At 40.5% G+C, this 22,112-nt stretch overlaps 2 protein-coding genes across 4 annotated transcripts in view; one reads left to right on the top strand and one right to left on the bottom strand.

The window, feature by feature from the left end:
* Window positions 1-14,028, top strand: part of INVS (inversin) — a 147,979-nt gene extending 133,951 nt beyond the window's left edge. Inside the window, exons 15-17 of one of the 2 annotated variants that reach the window (XM_007461642.1) lie at window positions 8,248-8,477; window positions 9,268-9,339; window positions 12,860-14,028. In XM_007461642.1, the coding sequence (XP_007461704.1) occupies window positions 8,248-8,477; window positions 9,268-9,339; window positions 12,860-13,008 (451 nt within the window). In that variant the 3' untranslated portion in view covers window positions 13,009-14,028. Of the gene's footprint in view, window positions 1-8,247; window positions 8,484-9,267; window positions 9,340-12,859 lie in introns of both variants that reach the window. The other variant, XM_007461641.1, reaches the window with a different exon arrangement.
* A 525-nt stretch (window positions 14,029-14,553) lies between these two features.
* Window positions 14,554-22,112, bottom strand: part of TEX10 (testis expressed 10) — a 56,542-nt gene continuing 48,983 nt past the window's right edge. The window contains exons 13-15 of one of the 2 annotated variants that reach the window (XM_007461640.1): window positions 21,278-21,459; window positions 16,035-16,188; window positions 14,554-14,771 (exon numbers count right to left, since the gene is read on the bottom strand). In XM_007461640.1, the coding sequence (XP_007461702.1) occupies window positions 14,658-14,771; window positions 16,035-16,188; window positions 21,278-21,459 (450 nt within the window). In that variant the 3' untranslated portion in view covers window positions 14,554-14,657. Of the gene's footprint in view, window positions 14,772-16,034; window positions 16,246-21,277; window positions 21,460-22,112 lie in introns of both variants that reach the window. The other variant, XM_007461639.1, reaches the window with a different exon arrangement.

Here is a 22,112-nt window from a genome sequence, read left to right as displayed (position 1 = left end):
ATCATCCCCACCAAGTCCTCAGCAGTATTTGGCTGTGGGACCAGACAGCACTGATTTGGAATGTTGGCCTCTCCTAGCTCTAGCTGTTCACCTTTTCCCCCCGATTTTTATTGTGATATAATCGACATATGGCACTGTATAAGTTTAAGGTGTACAGCATGATTTGATTTACATATATTGTGAAATGATTACCACAATAAGTTTAGTTAACATCCGTCATCTCACACAGATAAAAAGAAAAAGGTTTTCTTCCTTGTGATGAGAACTCTTAAGATGTACTCTTTAACAGCTTTCATATATACCATAAAGCAGTGTTAGCTACAGTCATCATGCTGTACATTACATCCCCGGTACTTATTTGTCTTACAACTGGAAATTTGCACCTTTTGATCACTTTCATCCAATTCCCCTCCTCTGATAACCACAAATCTGATTTCTTTTTCTGAGTTTTTTTTGTTTTTGTTTTTGAAGGTTTCACGTGTAAGTGAAATAATACAGTAGTTGTCTTTCTCTGACTTATTTCACTTAGCATAATGCCCTCAAGGTCCATCCATGTTGTTGCAAATGGCAGGATTTCCTTCTTATTTTAGGCTGAATAATATTCTACTGTGTGTATATATAATATATATAATAATCTAATGTGTGTGTGTATATATATATATATATATATATATATTCCACAACTTCTTTGTTCATCCATCAGTGGACACTTAGGGTGTTTCCATGTTCTGGCTATTGTAAATACTACTACTATGAACATAGGGGTGCAGATGTCTCTTCATTTCCTTCAGATACATACCCTGTAGTGGGATTGCTGCATCATATGGTAGTTCTATTTTTAATTTTTTGAGGAACCTCCATAGTGGCTGCACCAATTTACATTCTCACTAACAGTGCAGGAGGGTCCCGTTTTCTCCACATTCTCACCAGCACTTTTCTCTTGTCTTTTTGATGACAACTGTTCTAACAGATGTGATATCTCATTGTGGTTTTTTTTTTTAATAGATTTATTTTTATTTTTGGCTGCGTTGGGTCTTTCTCTAGTTGCAGTGAGCAGGGGCTACTCTTCGTTGTGTGCAGGCTTCTCAGTACTGTGGCTTCTCTTGTGGAGCCTGGGCTCTAGGCACACAGGCTTCAGAAGCTGTGGTGTGTGGGCTCAGCAGTTGTGGCACACAGGCTTAGTTGCTCCACAGCATGTGGGATTTTCCTGGACCAGGGATCAAACCTGTGTCCCCTGCATTGGCAAGCAGATTCTTAACCACTGCGCCACCAGGGAAGTCCCTCTCACTGTGATTTTGATTTGCACTTCCTTGACAATTAGTGATGCTGAACACCTTTTTATATATACCTGTTGGCCATCTGTATATCTTGGGAAAATTTCTATTTAGGTTCCTTGCACATTGGAATATTATTATTATTTGCTATCTAGTTGTATGACTTCTTTATATACTTTGGATATTAACCTCTTATCATATACATGGTTTGCAAATATTTTTTTTCCATTCGTAGGTTGCCTTTTTTATTCTGTTGATCATTTCTTTTGCTGAGCAGTTTTTTAGTTTGATTTAGTCCCACTTATTTTTTATTTTGTTGCTTATGCTTTAAGTGTTGTATCTAGGAAATCACTGCAAAGACCCACGTTAAGGAACTTCTTCCTGTGTTTTCTTCGAGTTTTGTGGTTTCTGGTCTTTTATTTAAGTCTTTAATCCACTTTGAGTTACTTTCTGTGAGTGGTGTAAAATAGGGTTCTAGTTTCATTCTTTCATGTGTGAATATTTAATTTTCCCAGCACCATTTACTGAAGAGACTGTCTTTTCTCCATTGAGTATTCTTGGCTCCCTTGTCAAATATTAGTTGACTATTTATATATGGGTTTATTTCTGGGCTCTAAATTCTGTTCTGTTGGTCTATGTGTCTATTTTTATTCCATTTATACTGTCTTGATTACTATAGTTTTATAGTGTAGCTTGAAATCAGGAAGTGTGATGCTTTATTCTTCTTTCTCAGGATTGCTTTGGCTATTCAAGGTCTTTTGTGTTTCTATATAAATTTTGGTATTGTTTGTTCTACTTCTGTTTTTTCCCCCATATTTATTATTTATTTATTTGGCCGTACCGGGTCTTGGTTGTGGCATGCAGGATATTTAGTTGCAGCATGCGGGATCTTTAGTTGCAGCATGCGGTATCTTTTAGTTGCGGAATGCGAACTCTTAGTTGCGGCATGTGGGATCTAGTTCCCTGATCAGGGATCAAACCCGGGCCCCCTGCATTAGGAGCGTGGAGTCTTAAGCTCTGGAACACCAGGGAAGTCCCTCTGTTTTTTTTTTTTTTAAAAGCCATTGGAATCTTGATAGGGATTGAATCTATAAATGGCTTTGGGGAGCATAGATATTTTAACAATATTAATTCTTCCAATCCATGAACACGGAATACCCTTCCATTTATTTGTATTTTCTTCAGTTTCTTTCATCAATGTCTTGTAGTTTTCAGGGTAGAGATTTTTTCACCTCCTTGGTTAAAATTACTCCTAAGTATTTTATTGTTTTTGATGCTACTGTAAATGGAATTCTTGTCTTTATTTATTTTTCACGTCACTCTTAATGTATAGAAACACTACTGATTTTGTATATTAATTTTGTATCCTGCATCTGTACTGAAGTTGTTGATTAGATCTAACAGTTTTGTGAAGTCTTTAGCATTTTCTATATATAAAATCATGTCATCTGCAAATGAAGACAATTTTAATTCTTCGTTTCCCATTCTGATTTTTTTTTTTCCTTGCTTGATTGCTCTGGCTAGGACTTGTAGTATTTTGTTGAAAAGGAGTGGTGAGTGTAGGCACCCTCGCCTTATTCCTGATCTTAGAGGAAACACTTTCAACCTTACCCCACTGAGTATGATATTAGCTGTGGGCTTGTCATATATGACTTTTATTATGTTGAAGTATGTTCCTTCTATTACTGAATTTGTTAAGGGTTTTTATCACGAACAGATGTTGGATTTTGTCAAATGCTTTTTCTGTGTCTTTTGAGATGATCATATGATTTATTTCATTCTATTAATATGATATATCACATCGATTTATGTGCATATGTTGATCCATCCTTGCATTCCAGGAATAAATCCTGCTTGACCATGGGGAATGATCCTTTTAATGTGCTGCTGAATTTGGTTTGCTATTATTGTATTGAGAAATTTTGCATCTGTATTCATCAGGGATATTGACCTATACTTTTCTTGTAGTGGAATTTTTTTCTAGGTTTGGTGTCAGGGTAATGTGGGCTCATGAAGTGAGTTTGGGATTATTCCCTCTTCAAATTTTTTGAAGAATTTGAAGGATTGGAATTCTTCTTTAAATGTTTAGTAAAATTCATCAGTGAAGCCATCTGGTCCTGGACTTTTCTTCATTAGGAGATTTTTGATTACAAATTCAATCTTCTTATTCTTTATTGGTCTGTTCAGATTTTTTATTTCTTCCTGATTCAGTCATGGTAGGTTGGTTGTTTCTAAGAATTTCTCCATTTCTTTTAGGTTGTCTAGTTTGTTGGTATATAGTTGTTTACAGTAGCCTCTTATGATCCTTTGTATTTCTGTGGTATCAGTTGCAGTGTTTCCTTTTCCATTTATGATTTTGTTGCTTTGAACCCTTTTCTTCCCTTCTTGGTTTGTATAGCTAATTGTCAATTTGGTTTACCTTTTCAAAGAACCAACTTGGGGCTTCCCTGGTGGTGCAGTGGTTGAGAGTCCGCCTGCTGATGCAGGGGACACGGGTTCATGCCCCGGTCCGGGAGGATTCCACATGCCGTGGAGCGGCTGGGCCCGTGAGCCATGGCCACTGAGCCTGCACGTCCGGAGCCTGTGCTCTGCAACGGGAGAGGCCACAACAGTGAGAGGCCCGCGTACCGCAAAAAAAAAAAAAAAAGAACCAACTTAGCTTTTTAAATCCTTTCTATTATTTTCCTGTTCTCTATGTCATTTATTTCTGCTTTAATCTTTATTATTTCCTTCCTTCTAACTCTGGGCTCAGTTTGTTCTTGTTCTAGTTCCTTAAGGCATACAGTTAGATTGTTTATTTGCGATCTTTCTTATTTCTTAATGTAGGCATTTATTGCTATGAACTTCCCTCTTAAAATTACATTTGCTGCATCTCCTAAGTTTTAGTATGTAGAGTTTCTATTTGCAATTTGTCTCAAGACACCTTTTAAGTTTCCCTTTCAGTTTCTTCTTTGATCCATTGGTTGTTCAGGAGAGTGTTTCACTTCCATGTATTTATGAGTCTGCCAATTTCCCTCCTATTATTGATTTCTAATTTCATATCATTATGATCAGAGAAGATATTTGGTATGATTTCAGTCTTCTTGAATTTGCTAAGACTTGTTTTGTGGCCTAACACATGATTTATCCTAGAAAATGTTCCATGTGCACTTGAAGAATGTTTTTTCTGATTGTTGGATAACTATTCTCTATGTCTGTTATGTCCATTTGGTCTATAGTGTTCAGATCCACTGTTTCCTCTTTGACTCTTTGAGTGATTTATCCATTGCTGAGTGTAGGGTATTAAAGTCCCTAGCTATTATTGTATTGCTGTTGATTTCTTCTGTTAGCTCTGGTAGTTTTGCTTTGTATATTTAGGTGCTCTGATGTTGGGTGCATAAATATTTACAATTATTATATCTTACGGATGGATTGACCCCTTTATCATTATGTAATGACTTGTTTCTTTATAACATTCTTTTTTTTTTTAATGCGGTACGCGGGCCTCTCACTGTTGTGGCCTCTCCCGTTGCGGAGCACAGGCTCTGGACACACAGGGTCAGCAGCCATGGCTCACGGGCCCAGCCGCTCCGCGGCATGTGGGATCTTCCCGGACTGGGGCACGAACCCGCGTCCCCTGCATCGGCAGGCAGACTCTCAACCACTGCGCCACCAGGGAAGCCCTCTTTATAACATTTTTAAAGTCTGTTTTGTCTGATATAATTATAGTTACCCCTGCTTTCTTTTTTTGTTTTTGGGTGTGTTTTTTGGTTACCATTTGCTTGAAATATTCTCATTTCTTCACTGTGTGTGTGGGTGTTTAAAGCTAAAATGAGTCTCCTGAATATAATGTATCACTGGATCTTGTTTTTGTTTTTTTTTAAGCCATTCAGCCATTCTGTCTTGATTGGAGAAATTAATCCATTTATGTTTAAAGTAATTATTGGTAGGTAAGGACTTAATATTGCAATTTGTTAATTGTCTTCTGGCTGTTCTGTTGATCCATTGTTCCTCATTTCTTATCCTGCTATCTTTTCTGTGTGTTTTGATGCCTTTTGGTATCAGTCTGCTTTGACTTCTTTATCATGTTCTTTGGTGTAATTAGTACAGGTTTTTCCCTTGTGGTTACCATGAAGCTTACATAAAGTATCTTAAAATATCATAAAATATCTTAAAATAACACCCTATTTTAAACTGTTAACTTATCTTCAATAGCACTGCTAAATATTATACTTCTCCCTCTTCACATTTTAGGTTATTTATGTTACAGTTTACATAAATATTTCTTATATTGCACATCCAATAAAGCTTACTGTAGTTATGGTTATTTTTACTACTTTTTTTTTTTAACTTCTAAACCAGAGTTGTATGTTAATTATGCACCACCATTACCATATTACAGAATCTAACTTTGACTATATGTTTACCATTACCTGTGAGTTTTACACTGCCTTAAGATGATTAATGTCCTTTTACTCTACTCCCTTTAGCATTTTTTGTAAGGCAGGTGTGGTGGTGATGAACTCCCTCAGCTCTTATTTGGGAAAGTATTTCTCTCTCCTTAATTTCTGAAAGATAACTTTGTCAGGTATAGTATTCTTGGCTGATAGTCTTTTTCTTTCAATGTTTTTTTTTTTTTTTGGTGGCACGCGGGCCTCTCACTATTGTGGCCTCTCCCGTTGCGGAGCACAGGCTCTGGACGCACAGGCTCAGCAGCCATGGCTCACAGGCCCAGCTGCTCCGCGGCATATGGGATCTTCCCGGACTGGGGCACGAACCCACGTCCCCTGCATCAGTAGGCAGACTCAACCACTGCGCCACCAGGGAAGCCCTCTTTCAATGTTTTGAACCTGTCATCCCATTCTTTCCTGAAAAGTTCCTGACAAGAAATCTGTTTATAGTCTTATGGGAGTTCACTTGTATGTAACTTCTCTTTTTTCTTACTGTTTGCAAAATTATTTTTGTCTTTGACTTTTAATAATTATAAAGTGTCTCAGTGTAGCCCTACTCTGGTTCAACCTATTTGAGGTCCTCTGAGCCTCATGGGTCTGGATGTCTATTTCTCTTCTCAGGTTTGGGAAGTTTGCAGCCATTATTGCTTTAAATATACTTTCTGTCCCTTTCTCTTCTCCTTCTGGAATTCCCATAATGCAGATACTGTTTCTTTTGTGTCCCATAGGCTTTTTTCACTTCTTTATTCTTTTCCTATTGCCTTCTCTGACTGGATAATTTCAAATGTCCTGTCTTCTAGGTCACTGATTCTTTCTTCTGCATGGTTAAGTGTGCCTTTGAAGCTATTGATTTCTTCAGTTCAGGCATTGTATTTTTCAGCTCCAGGATTTAGCTTTTTTTTTTTGATAGTTTCTATTTCTTAGAACTTTTTCTCATTTTGTTTATGCATTGTTTGCCTAATTTTGTTTGGTGAACTATAAGATCACACAGACAACTAAACTTAAGAGAATTCTGAATTCTTTGACAGTTCACAGATCTCCATTTCTGTAAGGTCAGTTTTCAGAGCTTTTTAAAGTTTCCTTTGGTGTCATGTTTACCTGGTTTCTTTTTTCATTTTTTTGTATCCTTGATTCCTTATGTTGGCATCTGTGCATTTGAATAAGCAGGCGCCTCTTCCAGGTTTGCTTTGGCAGAGAGCAAACTGAACTCTTCAACAGTCAGCTCAGTTTGGGTTTCTGGATGTGTCTACTGGTAATGTATTTGAGCAGGTGGGGCTTGCTGTCTCTTTGGGGGCAGGGCCACTGCCCAAACTCTGAGGTTGTGGAGCAGGGGGTGGGAGGAGGAGGGTGCTGCCACTGCTGACTGTGAACAGTTGGACAGGACTGTTGGTTTGGTTCCCTGCTCAAGTGAGGCTACAGGATGGGCTCCGCAGTTGCCTGGGCTCTCTGATCAGGCTTACTTAGACAGCCGGGACTGGGCAGTACACTCAGCAGTAGGCAGGGGTATGATTTAGTTTCCTTGCTCTGGTGGGAAAGTAGGACAGGCCCAGGGCCTGCATAGCTCATTGTTCAGGGACCCAAATTGGGTAAAAGACTGTGCACTGAATTCCCTGGCCAGACACAGCCACTAGCTCTATTCTGGGGTAGAGTGGGGGAGCCACGGGCTGTGCTCTCTTCAAGTGCTATGGTAAGAAAGGTTGATGTGTGCTCTGGTGAGCTTCCCTGGTTGGACAGGCTGAAGGCTGTATTCAGCAATGGCTGGGGCTATGAATTACTTTCCCTGCCCAGGCAGAGTGGGGGAAACTGGTTCCAAAGGTGGTGAGCCTCTTTGTTTGTGGTCTTGATTCAAGCTGGCCTGTTCCCCAAGTTTCCTGGCTGAACAATGCTATTGGCTTTGTTCTGTGGATGATCAGCTCTGTCTACTGTACACCCTTCTTGAGCACTGCTGGACGGAAGCTATGCAGCTTCCAGGTGGTCTGGCCAGCCTTCCTGATCAGGTAGGGGCCAGGTAGGAGCTACACTCAGCCATGGGCTGGGCTATGACTCAACTCCCCTGACACCGCTTCCACAATGTAGCCCAGCCTCCCATCCTCCTTCCCTTACCAAATACATAATGCTTCACACACATCTCACTTTAACATTCCTGCACAAATGCATCTACCTCTGCTCATGCCAGTTCTGCTACTTAAAACGCCCTTCCCTGCCTAGCAAGCTCCTACTCATCCCTTAAAACCCAGCACAAATATCAGCCATCTAGCTCTTTGCTCTCACATAGTACTTCTCATACTGCATTTGTTTACACATTGGCCTGTCCCACTTTGAGGGCAAGGACCCATCTGATTGATTCCTAGTTCAGGAAGTACTGATGGACAAAGACAGAATTCAATATTCAACATACTGCCAGTGAAATTAGGAATGGGAGCTTGACTGAATCTCCCAAGAGTTCAGCAACTACTCTTCCTATAGCTTCTAGGAACTTTAAGGAACATTGGTTTTCTCAATATTGTGATCTTAAAGTCTCTCCCCTCCTCTGACCCCACCAGCTACCAGCTCAGGAAGCACCTGTCCCACCTTCTGCACATAAAGCAGCTTGGAACCAGAGATATGGACAGATGGAACCGAGAGTACATGGCTTTGATCCTCCAGGTTTGGAGGAAGGAACTGGAACTGAAACCCCCAAAGGCCATGGCAGTAAGCAGAACCACCAAGAGTCCACCCAAGGGCAGCTCAGGCACCAAGCCCACGAGGCACTCAGTGCTCAAGCAGATCTACGGTAACTGTCCTTCTGGGTACTTTGTAGTTTACAACAAGCACCCCCAGGGTACTTTGTAGTTTACAACAAGCACCCCCAGAGTGTGTCACATCAGAATTTGAAAACAGGAATGGGCAAACCTCCATTCAGATAGGAACTTTATTAAACTTCCAGGCACCAACAGAATTCTCATCATAATTAGTGCTTCCCTTCCAGCAATTCTGGGTCAGAATTGGTTTCATGAGGTATTCTGGTATCTCAACCAAGAAAGCCTTACAGCCAAGAGACTGTCTGCTGGGCTTCATGACTGAAAGCCTCACCACAGCAACTGCTCTAGGCTGCTGCCTGTTTTCCCTAAAATTCTCCATTTAGAGGACTTCAGGCCCAGGCAGACCGTGCCTGCCTCACACTGACCTTCCCTATGCTTAGAAAGTACAGAGTTGCCTATCTGTGGGAATACCCCAGATCCAAGCCCTACAGTACATACTTGTTCAGCAGATGAACTGCTGCATACTGAAACACTTTCAGCTCTGCAAAGTGCCCATCCAAATAAACTCAGAGAACAGGACTGGCTAGCTCCCCAGTGGAAAAAAAGTTAAGTCAGGGCACCCTTACAAACAGATCTGTGGCCCTGGCAGCAAAATCTGCAGACTTAACCCGGGCACGCCTATGTAGTTTTTCCACACCATACCTAATCTATCTTGGCAGACACCTGCAAGCTCAAGCCTTCACCTCAATAAAGAATTCAGAACTTGGTCAGGCCACAGTTGTCACTGGTCAGAAATAGATGATCATTGTTGGTTGATTTCAGGTTCTCAAGAAGGAAAAGTACATCAGCCCACAAGATCTTCAAAAGCCCATTCTGTGCTGGGTCTCAACTCAGGTAAGGCAGCCACTGCATGGGCAAAGCAGAGTGGGGAGACCATGTGGGTAAACAGTTCCCTTTTTTGTTTCATCCCCAAAGATGGAAGACATTAGAACAGACTGCCAGGGGTTCCAAGAGTCATTTGATTTCAGAATTACATGTGTTCTTCATCCCCCTTTCATGGAATTACCACTATAATAAACATCTCTTCTCCATAAGAGGCAAGTTATTTTTGCAACCAAAAGCTTAATAACATCACCTCCAGCAGAAACAATAAATGGCACCTATTATTGATCACTTTTACATACTTGTTCACATACAGGAGGGGGAAACACAAATACTGTCATTCTTCAAAGTAATACCTTGGGAGTTCTTGCTCCGTTTTGGTTTCACATTAAGATCCTCCATCTCCTTCCCAAAGATGGGAAGAAGTCCCTTGACCATAGATTCTGACTTTTGCCTTTTAGGGCCCCCTAAGGAGGCATTTAATATTTTAATATTTAATAGCATGTCCAGCTCAGGCTCAACTGTGCACACTTTCACTCATACAGGAGCAGCTCAGCGAACTTTCTTTTTAGCCACAAGACAAGACTGTTTTACTCAGGGCCCCTTCATTCATGCCAGAATTAAATTTGGGTGATAAGTTCAGTGCTGTCAGCAGTTAATGCCAGGTCCAGTGTTTCTCATGGGTGGCTATGGCAACACACTCCCCCCCAGTCCCTGATCCACAGTCATCCTGCAGGAACAGAGCACAGCTGGGAAGGTGAACAATGACTGTCAGCATGAACTTTAACATTCATTTATTTTTGATGGGGGGAAAACCAAGAGATGGGGGGACAGTAATTACTGCCAAAGCTTTAATAAGAGTTGGGCAACTCATGTAATATAGACAGGCTAATCAGGGGCAATTAGAGACTTTCAAAGGAATCAGGCCCATGGTTCTAGGTTTAAAACAAAACAAAACAAACCTCTAGTTACACTTGAGTGAATTAAAGAATAGTTTCAGGGCTTCCCTGGTGGCACAGTGCTTGAGAGTCCGCCTGCCGATGCAGGAGACGCGGGGCGCACTGCGTGGCATGCACTATCTTCATTCCCCCGTCCGGGATCGGACCCGCACCCCCTGCAGTGGAAGCGCGGAGTCTTAACCACTGAACTACCAGGGAAGTCCCAAGGGGCTCCTAGTCTTTTCCTGGGGCTGCTTAGGATGTGTCCTCATGTGTCTCCTGTACCCTAAGTTTCTCTCCCAGGCCTAGGGTGAGGCAAGTGAGGCACTCATGGCAGGTATCAATTTTAAGGAGGCCCCAAAAAAAAAAAAAAAAAAAAAAAAAAAAAAAAAGAATAGTTTCAAAAACACAGTCAGATAAAACTACTTAAGAAGTAGCATTTAGATAATCAGATATTAAAATGAGATAATCAGAGCATTTTTTACTTTGTCTCAAAAGTCCAGGACTATCAAATCTTTAAAAATGAAGGTGATTAGTGGCATAAAGGTTTTTAGTTAAAGGACTCACAGTTAAAGGACAGAATAAATAAAAGAAATAATGGTTTCTTAGGATGTCATATAAACTATCAGCTTGTTTGTCCTACACTGGCTTGAAAACAGATGAGGACCAAAGAGAATCTTTTCCTAAACCTAAGCTTGGGGGACAAAGGTTTTATGAGGCCCACCTCCCCACATTAACCATTAACCTGTGAATAAGGCTGATGGTCACCAGAGCTCCTATCTAGTTAGCTGCAGCCTGTGTTTTATACAGAATACAGTCTATAAATTTCCATGAAATGGGCATGACTTGGACATACATATAAGTTTCTGCAATGCAGAATCACAGATGGCAAATGGAACCAAGAAGGACAAACCATTCATTTTAGTTTTTACCTTGAATAGAAATTTTTGCTTTGAGAATTCCATGAGGTTACGGATCTTTGGATTTTGCTCACTGTTCTACTTAGCTTTAGTACATTGTTTGGCACATTGTAGGTGCTCAAATATTTGAGTGAAGATTGTGGTTCCTAACCTCTTCAATTTGGGGAGAGACTTTAGTATTGCCTTTACCTCTTATAACAAGGAGCAGAAAGTGAGCTGGTTAGAGCAAAGTAACAAACTCCTTGGACTGTTTCTCTACCTGCATCCAGGAGGCAAACAATCACATTCTCCTCAGTCTTCTACACCCACCTGCAAACCACCTACACCCACAGAGAACAGCAGCACAGTCATGATCAGAGAGCCTATATATATGTCAGTGCCCTAAATCTGGGGGCCCTTGTTAAAAATAAAAGAATTTCCTCTAAAAATAATTCCATTCCAACGAATGGAATAACTATGGCTTAAAAACGGTACCCCCTGGGGCTTCCCTGGTGGCGCAGTGCTTGAGGGTCCGCCTGCCGATGCAGGGGACGCGGGTTCGTGCCCCGTTTCGGGAGGATCCCACGTGCCGCGGAGCGGCTGGGCCCGTGAGCCATGGCCGCTGAGCCTGCGCGTCCGGAGCCTGTGCTCCGCAAATGGGAGAGGCCACAACAGTGAGAGGCCCGCGTAACGCAAGAAAAAAAAAAAAAACAAAAAACGGTACCCCCTGTATGAACGCAGAATATTCCTGCCCACCTACAGAGGGGTATGCAGATGACAACTCAAGACTTGATACAACAAAGGTAGCCACAAACACACCAGAGTTCCGAAACAGTTCACTTTACCTTTATTGAAGTAACAGTAATAAAACCACATGAGAGAAAGACATATTTTTGTAACTTTTTAAAAACTACTCACCTTTCATGTTTGCTTCTTTGCTCCACTTAGGAGCGACATCCAGCAGTACGGCCTCGGCAAGTTCTCTTAACTGGTCGGGGGCTCAGTAACCTCATTTGTTAAGTGAGAGGGTTGAGCGCACCACTAAAATTTTCCAACTGTGGCATCCTGTAACTCTGTGATTTCAAAGTCATAAAAAGGCGTAAAAAAAAATCCACTTCGTTTGATATGCCTATTATTCTATCACCTGAATAGTTTTCAAAGAACCTATTTTCTAGAATGGACTATAGCCAAGTATGTGGCACAGGGAAAGTTAAATGATAGATATGTTTGTGTTATGTTACAGAGATGCACAGAGAAAGCAGTATCATACCAGTTATTCCAGGCAGACTGAAGACCTAAGTTCCAGTCCTACCTCCTCAAGCAGCGGCCCCCTCATAGTCAAGGTTATTCCTTAAAGAGATGTCAGGTTATCTTTGAGAGGATGGAAAATGGAGGGCTGACGTCCTCCTGTCTCTACAATAAACTAGCCATCACCTTATTCAGCCCCATGGATAATCCAAACCTAAACCCTTCTTTCTCCCCACCAATCAACTCTGTCCTTCAGCATTAAAGTTAATAATCTGAATATCAGGACTTCCCTGGCGGTCCAGTGGTTAAGACACCACACTCCCAATGCAGGGGGCGCAGGTTCGATCCCTGGTCGGGGAAATAAATCCTGCATGCCGCACCGCGCGGCCAAAAATAATAATAGTAGCAATAATAATAATCTGAATATCTGGTATTTGTTTTTAACAGTGAGCAACTTGCAGTGTATACACCTCCTTGAGAACAGTGGAAGATCAAAGAATTTTTCTTATAACCTGCAATCAGCTAACCCATCAAGAAACAAAACAAAGCTTCAACTGCCTATGGAGGAAGACTGTGCCCGGAGGGGGCGGTTCTAATAGCTAGTGCAGAATTCTCTGATTAGCTTTTACACTTTGGGAAAACTTTAATATCCATGCCTGAAGGCTTATTAGCCTGAAAATGTGATAACAACCAAAAGAAATGTGTTTTCTTTCTGCTCTCACACAGCACTGTTTTGTAAATTGTTAGCCAGTGCTGAAAGGACCAGGGTAGACTATACCTGTGCAAAACTGCCCGTGTGCCTACACGTCCGTGAGGACGGCTGGAGAAGAGTATTTCTAACAACAACAGTTAAGTCTAAGTAAAACTAAGGAAGTGAGCACTAAAGACGCTGCTGGGTTGGGATTTCTCCTCAACTGATGCAAGCCTGTTTGTTGGCTCCAGTGAAGAACCTAAACGAGATGGGGAAGAGCCTGTCCCACAGCAGATGCCTTCAGTTCACTACTTTTCTGGAAGCTAATGCAATGGACTTCATTACAGACACCACATCCTGTTATTCCAATATCATCAGTTTTAATTTTTAGACCAAAGTCATGACCCAGTGTTTTGCTGTTAGACACTGTAAGACTGTAATAGGTATACTGCTGATTGCTTACATTTTACAGTTGCCGTGTCAGCCTCTGAAGGCCACAGGCTGCTGCCACGTCCTGTGAATGGCGTTCCTTCTGCTGAGCACCAGCAGTATCACAGCACCAAGGCCTCAGCTGGGAAGGTCTACAGGCCAGACATTCATGCACGGGGTGCCAATTCAGGCCTTAACCTTCCACTTGTATTTTCTGCTTGACCTGCAGAGGTGAGCAACCTTGTCAAAATGCTGTTCCTTTGGCATGGGAAACTGAACTATGCATTCTAGCTCTCTAAGAACACATGGTTTAAATAAAATCCAGTGATTGTGGGCTTTTTCACATTTGTTAAGGGCAAAGCTACTAGGAATGTAGACAGGCAGAGACAATGGCATATTAGGCTCACAAATATTTCTAGAACTGCTTGCATTTTAAGATTACTGCCACCCCTGTCCTGACAGTAAGAGATTGGAAGCAATGAAGTGTTATTTAATTACCTGGACTTTTTACAGTTGGCTAACTAAATTACTTCATTTTTATGAAAAAGATTATAACATAAATTAAGAACTATTATAATGGATCCCTAGTAGAAAACCATTTTGTAAGAGTTACCCAGCTTAGACCAAGGACCATTTAGGTACAGGAAAATCCACAACAAATGGGAGCACTGTTTTGAAATCTTGCTAGAAATCCTCTGGAAACACAACTCCAGAGTGAGAAGCAACCACTCCCAAACAAAACCGAACCAAATACTAGTTTAGTTTGTTGCTGTCTGAATGAACTGGGGCTGAGAACAAAAAGAATAAAGTTTGCCTAGATGGGACCACAAAGACTCAGCTTATTTCTTACTATACAATAGAAGGTACCATATTATCGCTCTGTATTTTATATATACTTAGCTATGAAATACAGAATACCTGTAACCACATATCACATGCTAGTCCAGGAAGCCAGCCTGTGCATCAATGGGAACTCCCAAGCATTATTTTCCTATTTCAGTGCAAAGGAGGGTTCATAAACAACTTCTTTAAAAGTTCAGCTTTAATGACAAACATTTATTACATCAGTCTCTTCAAAATTAGATGTGAATAAACAATTTCAAACAGAGGTGCCACAGTGCCTTTTCAATACACTGTGCTCAACATACTGGGTCCCTGGGGATGCCCAGTGATGTACACATTGAAGCAATAATGTAAGTCTGTGAGCCACTGCTCCTGAACACCTCCACTCTTCAATGTCTGCAGAGAAAAACAAGAGTAATATGAAAGTTGTACCAAAACTGCTTCCTGATGGTTTTTTCCCCACACCCAAACAAGATCTCAAACAGTCCTTGCAATAGTATCCTCATCTATTATCACATGAAATCTCACTGAAAAAAGGAACCTAGTAATCAGGTATTATTACCACAGGTAGTTAAAATTCCTAGTTTCATCCTCAAGTATTAAGTGCTACCAGTTTCTTGTTGGGTCTCTTCCCTCCCACATTTGCTAGGGACTAATGAAATTTCACCATTAACCACCCCTACACTCTGTACTCCCGCCCCTTCGCATTGTAGAATCTCATAACATTAACTGAGAATAATGATTCAACAGGTCTCAACTTGTCATTCTTATAGAGATTGGCTGATTCTCCAACCTCGGAATAATCCAAGTTCTTAACTTTCCTTCCCTTCTACTATTTCTGAATTCTGCATCCTCTTCCATTGAGAAAATTCAGAATACATCTTTTGTTATATGTAGGTATAAGTTCTATTACTCTGAAGTATTATTACATACACCAATTAATAACCCCCTCCAATCAAAGGCCTATACAAAAAACCTCTAACTCTCCCAAACCAAAAACACCAAAGGAATCCTTAATAAACAGAACTGCCCGCCCCAGGTGAACACAGAGAACCAACCATTAGACAAAGCTGAAGCCTGCAACTTCCAACTTGTTCCACCTCTCCAGTGAACTAAGTGACTAGAAATAGGCCTTAGTTTATTCCTGCTAAATTTCCTTAATGACAGCTAACATTTGTTGGGTGCTTAGTAACTATCAGTTACAGTATAAACCTTAACTTGGATGATCTCATTTAATGGTCAACAAAACCCAACAATGTTGCTATTATTCCCATTTCTACAGCTAGGAAAACAAAGCTCAGATAGGTTAAAAAAAAAACAAACCCACACAACTTGCCAAATTATCACAGTTAAGCAATAGAATCTGTATCACAAAACAGGTAGGAGTGACTGATGCCTGTACTTTTTCCAACTAAGCTGCCTGCCACCTTAATTCAGTTTGAGTATTTTATGGTTTTTAGTACTGATTCTGCAATCAAAGTCACCCCCCTGGTTAAGTGACAGTCAGTTACTAGACGGCAGGGGAAGCCCTAAGAAATCACCACACTGGGCTTAATTCCAGGAGTCCGTCAACACACAGAAACCCTGGCCTCCCAAGAGCACCTCCATGCCCATGAATCTAGTATGAACAGTACAAAGCCCTTGTTCCATGCTTCTTACTGTGATATTCTTGATGATCTGCTGCACCAAGATGGCATTGGTCAACATGTGAGTCCTGAGGGGTGCGTGCTGCAGCAGCAGGCGAAGCAGCTGGCCCACAACAGGCAGCTCCTCAGGTCCAGCTCTGCTCACCCGCAGGCTCTGCAGCATCAACCTGAGCACCCGAGGCAGGAGTGCCAGGATGGAGACACAGACGCCCCACAGCTTGTCCCTACAAAACAGAAATAAGTCAGTGAACCAATGCATACAGGAAAAGTGCCCTTTCCATACTTCCCAAGACTGAAAATGTCCTTTTAAGAAACATGGTGTTTTCTGATAAAACCCCAGAAACCAAAACTAATAAGAACTGGGTTTCATCAGAGCTAAAAAAGCAAATGTAGTGAAGAATCAGCTGCTTTCCCCTATTTTACAGGTTTCAGGAAGCCTAGCAACCAGCGTTTCCCTGGGCTTAACAAGACATTCTTGAAGCCCTAGTGATCATATTTAACACAGAATTCACCACAGAATGATCTATACATGCGTACTATTCTCTACCAGTGGACATTATTCAACTGTCTATTACACAACACCAAATGTCAAAAGAGTAAGAATGTCCCAATGGCAAAAAGGGAAGAAAAGAACTTCATGAAACTCTAAGCCTCTGACCTGGATTATGAGTCTCTTCAACGTGTTAGAACAGGGCAGCTTTCCAGAGAAAGATGTGCTCACAAGGAACCAAAGGGATTTGAGAAAACAGCCAGTAAGGGAACTATTACAGGCCAGAGATGATAAATAAATCCAAATTTCAGTGAGCATCATTCTTTCGGTATCTTTATAGAACAGGAACAAAAATGTTTTATGATAGAGGTAAGTGGCCTAACCACATTCTAGAAGTGTGTCAATTAAATGGAGCAATATCCTTTTGGAGGAAAAGTTCACTGGCTGCTAAAGGCTCTGACCTTAGCCTGTTACAATTTCTCTACCAAGAGTGCATAATCCTCCCAGTCCCAAGTCTTTCTAAGAAAGCCTACGTCCAGACTTTTCACCATTTGACCCCCTCCCAACTCCACATACAGCAATTGCATCAAAGGTAGATACCAAATCCATTAAGCCAAACAGATCCTCTTATTTGAAGAGACTTTATTCAGCCTGTGGACTCATGCACAGCCAGGTTAGGACAGCCATGTGCAAGGAGAAAAGAGAAAGCCAGATTGCAGACATAGCTAACGAGGAGGCAAAGGCACAGAGATTAAAGACTACAAAACTTAGAAGAAAAAAGAACAGAGGAAGCTGCTTTGGTTCCTGCTGGGTTTCAAATTCCTACCTCCACAATTCCTATCCCTTGGGTTTTTTTTTTAATAAGTTACTACTGTACTGATCCAATATATTCACTCTCTACTTGAACTTCAGTGGGTTTCAAATAACTGTGGATCAAAACTGCTAAAAGAGCTTATGGATTCTACATTACACCAAATACAAGTATACTGAATGGATGAGTAAAATTTAGAATTCCACCTTCACACACCACAATTAAAAAAGAAGAGAGGCCAAAAAGAAGAGAGACCTAGGTACCATGAACGATGTAAGCAATACCATTTGAAGAGCCATTCTTAGGGTTTTCTAAGAGTTGTCATGCACAGAAATAACTGTACCAACTCTATATAAATTGTTATGAAGTTGAGATTTTAGGTCAACATAAAGCAATGGTTCTAAACCACTCTAAAGGAACTGATGAAAGCCCAATATTTCACAGATAATTTTCAGGAGTTCCACTAACTTTGCAAACTTCTGGTGTATTCTGGTCAGATAATACCTACCAACCAACCCCCCTCCACTCCCCAAACACAGGGAAATACAGATAATATACTTTAAAAAACAAAACAAAAATACAGCCAAGCTCAAAAGCCAGAATAGGTGATATCTCTAGGTGCCAGAAACTATGACAGAACTCATGAAGATACACAGGAGCACAGAACTGGATATGGGATTTGGGGGCTGGGTATTCAACAGCCAACAAACAATGTTGGAAGCTGAGGCTTCAGCCCCAGGTATGGAAAGCAGGGAGCTAGAACTGGGCTCCCTGCATAGAGCTGGAAGCCAGGAAAATGCAAATGTGCAAGTGCACCATAGGGAGGTCTCCACAAACTCTCACAAAAGATGCATTCAGAGAAAGTTATATGATCCAAAACATGAGCTTGTTTGTTCAACCCCACTAGAGACAACCTCCAGAGCCCCCACCTGCTCCCCAAAATGGGAGAATTCCCACACCAGAGAGAAACAGAGCAAACAGAACAAACTGACAAGACCTTTAACACCAATAAAGCAAGAATGACAAAGAGCCAAGTAAAAACTCAAAATAGATGAAAGAGAAAACAATAGCTGCTACAATAAAAACTCAATAGAAGGATTAAACAAAAGAATTAGAATGAGAAACTCCCTATGTCTAAAAGGAGTTTTTAGGGGAGAATAGAAACAGTGGGGAAGATAACAGAAATAAAAACACAACTGAAGAAAAAACATTAAGTCTTCAGATTAAAGGAGTACACTAAGTCTCAAGCAGGATAAACAACAACAAACCTACACTAGGATACACCCTGATTTGCAATGCAACAAAGAGAAAACAGTGAAACCATAGAAAAGAACAGATTACTAACCTAGGGGCAGGATGGAAATAAAGACGCAGACCTACTAGAGAATGGACTCGAGGACACGGGGAGGGGGAAGAGTAAGCTGTGACAAAGCGAGAGAGTGGCATGGACATACATACACTACCAAATGTAAAATAGATAGCTAGTGGGAAGCAGCCGCATAGCACAGGGAGATCATAGCACAGGGAGATCAGCTCGGTGCTTTGTGACCACCTAGAGGGGTGGGATAGGGAGGGTGGGAGGGAGGGAGACACAAGAGGGAAGAGATATGGGGATATATGTACACATATAGCTGATTCACTTTGTTATAGAGCAGAAACTAACACACCATTGTAAAGCAATTATACTCCAATAAAGATGTTAAAAAAAAAAAAAAAAGAATAGATTACTACCTACAAACCAAAAGGCCTCAGTTGAACAGCAGATCTTTCATTACTAACAATGAATCCAGAAGACAACAGAATAGTTTCTTCAAAGTACAGTGGCCACAGTTTGAATACCTCAAATTGGTCAAGCCCGATTTTTTGGTCAGCAGTTGTGAAATCAAAAGCTCCCAGTAGTTTGACTGGCACTCTCATTATCTGTAATCTCACAAACACCTTCTCTAGGAGGGTAGGAGCAGCCCAAAAGGGAAACTTAAGTACCTAAGACTCTGACTGCCAACACTTCTTTGTGACTAATGTCATCCTGAGAAATGCATATCAAACTCAATACACAGTACAAAACACTTTTAAAAACAGAATTTTACAGAGGCAAAATGTATTAAATTCAGTGAATTTTCTTCAGTCCAACCATATAAAATCAAAGCAGGATGTTTTTCTATAAGAAACTAAAAAAGATCTTTGAAACTTATCAGAGTATATCACAAATGGGCTATATTTCAAGTGACAGGAAATGACAAACAGCAATATACATATTTCATAAATGGGGATGCTCATTATAAAATTTTTAGAACCCTGAGAAGTTCCTTGCTATTTACAAAGCCTTTTCTTGAACTATCAGGCCCGAAAGTTTGATGATGGTAAGAAAAGTACCATCAAATAAATCTATGCTTGTTTATGTGTAAATTTTACACGATATTAACAGTGAAATGTACAAAGTTTTAAATACACACACTTAATGGAAAAAATCCAAATGTCTGTTGACAGTAAAATGGATAAGTTATAGTACATTCATGTAACAGAATATTACAGAGCAGTGGTACTAGACCACAGCCAATCCAGCTCACAGCCTGTATTTGTAAACAGAATTTTATTGGAACACAGCTACACCCATTCATTTATGTATCATCTAATGCTGCTTTCACATGACCAAGGCAGTGCTGAGTAGTTCTGACAAGAGACGTTATGGTTTGAAAAACCTAAAATATTCACTGACTCCTTACAGAAAGAAGTTTGCTGACTCCTGGTATAGAGAAACAAAAATTAATTAAAAACATCTTCGAATCAACATGAGTACTCTCACAAATGAAAATCAAGTCACAAAAAATACATATAGTATGATTCCTTTTATATCAAATTCTTAAAATATGCAAAACAAAAATGAAACTGCTTATAAATGCACATAAAATTTTTAAATAAAAAGGTAAGGAAGTGACTAACACAGAAGTGATCTCTGGGGATGTAGAAGAGAAATGTAACTGTGGAGAAAGTGTGCTGACAATGTTCTATTTCTGAACCGGGAGGTTGGTTAAACAGGTGTTCAGTTTATACTCTTTAAACTATTGAAATGTTTTATACAATCATGTATATTTTGGTGACATTTAAAAGCTCAAAAAAGGCAAATGTCAAAATGTGATAGAATTTTTATTTTCTTATATTTGCTCATCTGTTAGATTTTTAAAAAACCTTCTGCAATGAATTGTTAACAGCATACCAATGAGAACATAAGCATGAGAACACTCTGAAAATTAAAGTGAAATCTTCTATACTATCCTAGAAGCTTTAGTCTAAAAATTATATAGGAGCAAAAGTACTAATTAAAAACACTAGCATCTTAGAACAATTTCCTTAAACCCAAGACTTTAAAAATCCATGCTGCCGGGCTTCCCTGGTGGCGCAGTGGTTGAGAGTCTGCCTGCCGATGCAGGGGACACGGGTTCGTGCCCCGGTCCGGGAGGATCCCACATGCCGCGGAGCGGCTAGGCCCATGAGCCATGGCCGCTGAGCCTGCGCGTCCAGAGCCTGTGCTCCACAACGGGAGAGGCCCACGTACCGCCAAAAAAAAAAAAAATCCATGTTGGCTAGTTCTAATGAAGCCCAAAACAAAATACAAAGGCTTGTACTAATAGTAAGCCCATCCTTCTAAAAGTAGAATTTTTTTTCTTGCCAGATCTATAGCAAAGTTAATAAGGAACGCTCTCAGGAAACTTTCTAATGCCATCTAACTTTTCAAATTTGTAGCTTAAAGGAGAAAAAAAAAACTAAGACTGCTCACCATCACAAAGGGAATTCATAAAAGAACAAAGAAAAAGCTAGCTAGGTTTCTACAAACTCTAAAAGAGAATTCGATTTTGGAAATATCTCTTACAGACTGAATGACTGACCGACTTGCCTGACTGAGGGGAGTTGAACAAGTAGGAAAAAAATTAAAGTTTAAGAATACAAAAACTATTACCTCTTTCTTAGATGTTCTGCTTCTCCTTTCTCTAAAGTGAGCAGAAAATAAAGAAGACTGTAGCAACAAGAAGCCAGAAATGGCAGCAGCGTCTCACTAAGTACACACGTATGATCCAGGAGCTTACAGATAACACCCAAAACACAGCCCACCGTGCTGTCAGGAATTACAGTCAACCCAACCTAGGCAGAGAAAAATTAGATTAATGACCTCTTCACAACAGCCCCTCTCCCCAGAATAAAACCAAACACCATTATCTGGAGAGTTAACCTTCCATCACTACTGGTGGAAACTTGTATATACATAATACATGCCATGCCACCAACCACACCTTAAGATCCTGTTTTCCTTTGAGAATTTAGTTGCTACGTTAAATGACTCTGAAAATACGCAAACTCAAGAAATACTATTAACCCAATCCACTGCCTTCCCTTCATGACAAAGTCTCCTAAAATTTGCTAGATGTTACAATTTCTACTGATGGACAGAAATACTATTATTTAAAAGGATTATTTCATACATCCAAAGAAGACCTTGATACCAGCAATCACATTTACATGATCTTCAGATTATTCAGACCAGAAAACTCTAATATCTGGCACCACCCCCACCCCAGGTAATTAAATGTACAAACCACAGTTCCTTTTACAAGTATCCTTCCCCTGCCCTTTGATTTAACCAGTCATTCAGACATAACTAAGGAAAATACCTATAATGGAGTAAGATAATACTATACTTACACTTGACTGCTTCACTGTCCCAAAACCCTGATAAGGGACATCATGGTATGCTAAGTCACCTGGACTCTACTGTATAAATTGTCATTAAGGTGGAC

This window comes from Lipotes vexillifer, unplaced genomic scaffold (assembly GCF_000442215.2).
Source record: "Lipotes vexillifer unplaced genomic scaffold, Lipotes_vexillifer_v1.1 scaffold809, whole genome shotgun sequence".
NCBI lineage: Eukaryota > Metazoa > Chordata > Mammalia > Artiodactyla > Lipotidae > Lipotes > Lipotes vexillifer.
This window is presented reverse-complemented; position numbering and strand designations above follow the sequence as displayed.